General features: G+C 44.9%; 1 protein-coding gene across 1 annotated transcript in view; it reads left to right on the top strand.

The window, feature by feature from the left end:
• The window catches only part of snap91a (synaptosome associated protein 91a), a 58,155-nt gene continuing 51,201 nt past the window's right edge, over positions 1-6,954 (top strand). The window contains exon 1 of the mRNA XM_062537934.1: positions 1-130. Within this exon, the coding sequence (XP_062393918.1) occupies positions 1-130 (130 nt within the window). The remainder of the gene's footprint in view (positions 131-6,954) is intronic.

Raw genomic sequence — 6,954 nt, 5'->3', positions numbered from 1 at the left:
ATGTCGGGGCAGACTCTGACGGATCGCATCGCCGCGGCGCAGTACAGCTTGACGGGGTCGGAAGTGGCCAGAGCTTGCTGCAAAGCTACCACCCACGAGGTGATGGCTCCGAAGAAGAAACACCTGGAATGTAAGTGTTCCGTCCGTGGGTTGGGTCAGAGGAATACCGTGTAGGCTATTGTGTGTGTGTGTGTGTGTGTGTGTGTGTGTGTGTGTGTGTGTGTGTGTGTGTGTGTGTGTGTGTGTGTGTGTGTGTGAGAGAGAAAGAGAGAGAGAGAGAGAGAGAGAGAGAGAGGGAGAGAGAGAGAGAGACAGAGAGAGACAGAGAGAGAGGGAGAGAGAGAGAGGGATCAATTGATTGCAGACTAAGCCATGTGTGTGTGTGTGTGTGTGTGTGTGTGTGTGTGTGTGTGTGTGTGTGTGTGTGTGTGTGTTCTTCATCCAGCAGTTTCATTCAGCATAGTCAGATCCTATAGACATCAACGATATATACTCCACTTACAGTTCATCTTACCTCCTAAAGACAAGCACCATTACTGAGATACCAGTTTCTGTGTGTGTGTGTGTGTGTGTGTGTGTGTGTGTGTGTGTGTGTGTGTGTGTGTGTGTGTGTGTGTGTGTGTGTAATACAGTATCATCAACTCTGGCCCACACCAGGGCTACTGTCTGTTTAATGTCACGAGTAGCCTAGGCCATTGCTTTGGAGGCCATGACAACATGGCCGCCCTGGAGTCCCAGCTTGTGGGATGGGGGCTAGAGAAGCCTGCTGGGCTGGGGGAGGAGAGGCCTGGCTGGGCAGAGGCGGGAGGAGAGGAGAGCCCCCTTTAAGCAGGCTCTCCCAAGCTGGAGATTAGCCCTCATCCTTTGTCCTCAATGGAACTTTCACTCAACATCAAAACATCACCCCTCCCCTTCCCCTCTGACACCAGGCCTGCCTCCAACTGAACAACATGACAACCTCTTATATAGGTCAGTGGCGGCTCATGTCACACCTTCGTCATAACTGAAGCTGAATGGATGTTTTGCCTTGACTTCCTGTCTCTATGCTAGAAGAAGGCTAAGAACAAGTGACTCCTTCTTTTATATATGTTTTCATCAGGGCATCAGGGCAAGGAAGGAAGTGTATTGGAAGGCTAGATTACCGTAATTTCCTTACTATAAGCCACGTCTTATTGATTTTGCTAAATTTCTTCACCTATGAGGTTAATACACGGGACAGCTAGTATAATATGGTTTTGTTTCTTTTAACTTGCATAAAACACTGTCCTGTGGCTTATACACAATGCGGCTAATACACAGGAAAATACTGCGGATCTACTTGAAGATGAGGTGATAAGTGAAGGGTCAGGGGTGCCTGAGGGGTAGCAGCCTGCACATCAGCTCTCCCTGGGCTGATCAATTATGGATTTGTAATATATCGCCTGACAGGTTAATGGTAGTGTGGTGCACCACATGGTAAATAAACATACCATTAGCATCCCTTACCTAGTGATGCAAATCTGCACAGGTGCTTTCAAACAAACCTCCCCAAGGTTTTCCCCAAACCCAGCAGAATGCTTCTCTCTTCCTCTCCCAAAGGGATGATGTGTTCGATGTTGTTTGTCTGTCTGTCTGTCTGTCGACAGGATTATCCAAAAACTGCCCGGCTGATTGGAAAGAAACTGTGTGGACAGATGTAGTGCGGACTAACCCATCGATCCCAGAAAATTATATGGTGGATTCGACCAACAGGGCTGAACCACAAATATTTAGCAGAGGACTGGTCTCTCTGAGTGCTCCTCTATTCATGGTTTGTGTAGCCAAGAAGCATGGAAAGAACCAATCCCCAGCAACATGCTAGCCAGCTGATGCTATGGTTTGTGATAACAAGAATGCATAGCATTCACCTACAGTACTTCACCTCAGTTTGTCTCGTTCAGTCCCCACATATGTGCACAAATCAGTGAGGAATTGCTTTGTCAGCTTATCTGTCAACATTTTGGTTGACTCATATGAACACATTTGTCCATTCCTTCTTGAGAAGAGCCAAAGGTTCACCAGGTTCAGCCTAGGCAAGGGCTGCTGGCCTAAATCAATGCAGTCCAAACAGCCCTCATCAGCATCACAAAAGGGGACTGTTTGTGGCAGGTGGCCCAGAATGCCAGTCATGCCACACCACTTCCTGTCCCAAGGGACTGTGGGTAATCAGTCCACGTCAATTAGACCAAATGGCTTTTGCTTGGCTTCTGACTGCGCTGCGTGTCTTGGAAGTCAACATCCTCAGGTTCCATTTAAACATTTTCCGAGAAGCTTTTCTTTATAATAGCTAGGTTATACCAACTGAAATGTAACAGAGAGCCAAGTGTGGATGGTTGGGGCCAAGAATGATTTGTAATTCAGATTACTCACTTCATTTTCAAAATTGAGACTGGAAAGCACTGGAGCCCTTGCCTTCTTCAGTGCATTCCTGGAGTGTGTGTGTGCCAGTCAGAGCAGTGGCATTTACGGCTTTGCTGAAACCGCTGGCAACGCGTCCTCTGTCACCGGCATCTGACATGATGGTGGCGTAACTGTGATGTCACCCATGTCACCAGAATTTGATTGATTGCACCCCTAGGCTTCAATCAGAAAGTCCTTTGATGTACTTAGGTCAGCAGGTTTCCCTCCAGTCCAATCTCTCTCTCTCTCTCTCTCTCTCTCTCTCTCTCTCTCTCTCTCTCTATCTCTCTCTGGAATATCAATGTGGGCTTAATTGAGCCTAATCCTAAAACCATGAAGAAAAACATTACTTAATGTACCATATCTTAAACTTGGAAGCGTATCTCCTGTTTAACAGAGCTGTCATTGAAGGGTGGCAAGTTATGAGTTATTATGTTATGTTATCTCTTTAGAAAGTCAAATCCATCCATCACAACTACAACTACTAATTATCATTATCAACATTCATTACTTAAATTCTTTTAAATTATTCAATGGATAAAAATACATGTAAAAAGTACTCATAACAGGAGTTGTGACTAAAGGAGGACAAAAGGAGAGCGATGTTTCGAAAGTGAATGCCGCAAAAAATCATATTTCAATTATGTTGTTTATCGTTGGAAATCATAATTGACAATTAATCGATTAATTAGGTCAACTGCACAGCCCTGTCTGCTACACTGTCTGGCTGTCATCATATCACAACATTCATTCAGATTGTCTTGGCAAGGACAGGTGCTAGAGTCTCACCTCAGCACAGGTGTACCTCAGGGATAAGTTCTTGGGCCATTTATGTTCTCCATTTACCCCACTCCTTTAGGTAAAATCATTTGCTCCCACAGATTTCACTGTTATGCAGATGATGCTCAAATGTGTCTTTCCCACTACACTATCTCTGCTCTGGAGAATATCTCTGTCTGGATGAAAGATTAACGCTTTCAGCTCAATCTCTCCAAACTGAGCTTCTGGTATTCCCAGCCCATCTTCACAAACCCCATCTGAAATGACCTGTAACTTGACTGATTACAGTGTGTAGCCTGTTGGTTTATCCTGTACAATATCAGGAAGATAAGGCCATATCTAACTCAATATGCACTGCAGCACATCTTCTTGTGCAGACAATGGTTCTTTCCAAACTGGACTATTTCAATGAATTGTTAGCGGGCCTACCCGCTTGTGTAGTGAGACCATTGCATTGATTTAAATTGATTCACGTCTTAATCAATTGATCAAATTGATCAAATTGATTCACGTCTGGTCTTTAATCAACCGAAGAGGACAGATCTAACTCCCCTGTTAGTTACTCTTTATTGACTTCCTACAGCAGCCACAATAAAATATCCCTCACCCTCACTTTGGACACTGGATCTGCACCTTACAACCTTAATTCCTTTATCCAGCTCGATGTCCCTTGTCCACTAAGGTCCTCTTATATAAGCTGGCTTCATGTTTCTACCTGTGCACTTAGCACAGGTGATATCAATAATTATCTGATCTATCTACCTGGTTGCTAATTAGGATGAGCTTGTTTGCTAAATAGTTGGATCAGATACTTGACAGGACATTTACTTTCTGAACCTGGGATGTCTGCCTGGGCTGCTAAGCAACATAAACATAAACATAACCATAGCAACGGGAAGAAAGGCAGAGGAAGCATAACGAAATGTAGAGCGTCTGTGTATTGGACAGAAGGATTGGCAGACAGATATCTGACAGCATACAGTACTATACAAAAGTTTTAGGGATTTTTTTGTCTGCATTATTACATCAATATTATATGTCTTATTTATATTTCCAAACATTTTTTGTAAACATTTAAATTGATTCAGGTATTTTCCGATGCCAGTTAATATGTAAAAATGATTCACGTCACTTAGAAAGCATCAACACTGTTTCAAGCGTGCCTAAAACTGTGTGTCCTCACTCGAGTGTAGAGCCTTCCCTCTCATATTTCAGACTCTGGATCCCTGAGGTGTGTTGGAGTAGAGAGAGAGAGAGAGAGAGAGAGAGAGAGAGAGAGAGAAAGGGAGAGAGAGAGAGAGAGAGACTACAGTAGGCCACTGGGGACAGATCACTCTGTGTCATGTGAAAATGATTGCTCTAGTGAGCTGTAGTCTTCCACAGCGTAATGTGTACATAATCTACTGTATATGCTTACCGTGTATAACAAGAGTATGATTATTATCGGAACAGCATGGATATCAGTTACACTTACATTGACCTTTAACTTTATAGTTGAGGGAAATTATAGAATCCTGTTTTTGTGTGTGTTATTCAGAAGGCCAGAGGTTCTTCATAAAATCGTTTTCATACAGTATCATGGCCATTGCCATCACTTCTCTACACTATCGTCAGCTGTTTCCAGCTCAAGAGAGTGTCCTCACAACAATTAGATATTCTGTTATCTGCTCTCTGTGTTGGCCATTAGTGAATATTGTACAGCTACTTTCCACTCCCAAGGCCACTGGGCCTGGACACTGAGGAGGGTCTGAAAAGGACCGAAAACATTTTGCACGCACTTTTTGGGTAGCACTTTTTCATACAATAAAAACGAATTGTTTGCATCGGCTGTAGTGGTGTGCGAGTTCCGTCCCTTTTGGCTTCTGGATGCACTCCCAAGGCCAGACATTCAGATAAGACACAAGGCAGGACTGGAGCTTTTCACGAGGCATGAAAGGCAACACATCTGCCTCAGCAGGTTTTCAGAGTCAGCGCAGCAATCCCACCGCAACCATCCCCCATTACCTGCCCCTGTTGTCCTGTATGGCGTTCTGCTACCCTGCACCCCAGTATAGATGTGTGTAGAGTGGATCTATAATGGCCAGGGCAAGTTGCCTGGTGGGAGCACAGCGCTGTTTCACCTCACTGCTCTGTGTTGCAGCTGAGGGGGGAGACTAGCAGGTGGTGTATATAAACTCTCTAAGCGACTCGCGGGCTCCCCGCTGAGAGGCTACTGAGGCATGTTGCCTCTCGTTCCCCACAAGAGCCCCCACGCAGCCGCAGACCTCCTAATGGAGCTCCATCAGTAGCAATGAGCAGGAGGCCCTCAGAGACTCTGAGATGCAGGCCAGCCGACTGTGACCATCACCAGCTTCCAGCCTCCGACGTGTGTGTGTGTGTGTGTGTGTGTGTGTGTGTGTGTGTGCGTGCGTGCGTGCGTGCGTGCCTGCGTGCGTGCGTGCGTGCGTGCGTGCGTGCGTGCGTGCGTGCGTGCGTGTGTGTGTGTGTGTATGGGCCAAGGAGAGTAACACATCTTCCTCCAAACAACTGCTGTATTCAGAGAATATGTCAATGTGTGGTTAAACAGTATGTGTGTGTGTGTGGCTATATGTGGCTATATGTGTCTGTGTGTGGGCCCAGGAGAGGAAGACATCTCTTTCTGATCAATCATAGTGTGTGTGTGCCTGTCTGCAGAGAGTATGTACTGTATGTGAGATTCTCCAGAGAGACATAAGGATAATTGAGTTCTGTGTGAGATGGCTGATATGTTTAGTGCATGACGAGGGTCGTCGTCTTGTCGTTTTTTGGCAATTCACACGACTCAATAGGCCGGATTGTGGCGTGAACAGCGCTTATATGGCCAGAAATAGTCTCGCTCAGACTGGTCTGAAATGTTTTGTACACAGGGAAGCTCTACAGTTCTAGAATATACCAGATGCTCTCTTGAATCGTGAGAGTCATTTTGGCATCTTTGGCCTGTGTAGAGATGAGATTTAACCATTGTGTTTGATGAAAATTGATGCCTTCCTCTTCTGTCCCAGCTGTCTGGTGTCTTCCAACAGTGCTAACTAGCTGCTATAAAATCAGCTTCCAGTTTGTTTTTCTGTAGCTGTTCTATTTCCTCTGCCTCTGTTTCCTCTGATCTGTTAGCACTCGCTCGGTCATTTGTTCCCACAGGCCTGGTTTCAGTAGCAGTGAATTTAGTGAATCAGGGTGGATCTGTTTCAGTTGTAGCTGCTGTCTAGGAAAACATAATAGCCGAAAGTAGATGGTGGGGAAACGTTTACATTCTGGATAAACAGTAGCCTACTGTGCAATGTGTATTTGGACCGTAGTGGTTGTTAGCTAAGCTAAACTACAGACGTACTCTGAAGTAAATTGAAATTCATGTGCTAATAAAGGCAAACATACACACAAGTTGCACTCTGTTCCTAATCACACTTTGCCTCACACGTACATTTCACATCTTTGCTGTGGGTGTAGTGGAAAAGCAACAGTGTGTGTGTGTGTATGTGTGTGTGTATGTGTGTGTGGATATTTCACCACCAGTAATTACTGTTTGAGTCACAGTGTTGTTTTGATGACACACAAATACTGTCTCTCACTGATTCTGTTTTCTTTTTTTCTTCACTGAGTTTTTTTTTTTTGTGTGTGTGTGTGTGTGTGTGTGTGTGTGTGTATGTGTGTCCACACACAAGGTTTATGTCTAGCATTAGGTTAATATGCGGACTGATTGTGTAGGCGGAAATCACACCTTGGTAATTGGTATTGTAAGAG

Source organism: Sardina pilchardus, chromosome 6 (assembly GCF_963854185.1).
Source record: "Sardina pilchardus chromosome 6, fSarPil1.1, whole genome shotgun sequence".
Taxonomy (NCBI): Eukaryota; Metazoa; Chordata; class Actinopteri; order Clupeiformes; family Clupeidae; genus Sardina; species Sardina pilchardus.
The sequence above is the reverse complement of the archived record's forward strand: the minus strand, read 5'-3'. Positions and strand labels throughout refer to the sequence as shown.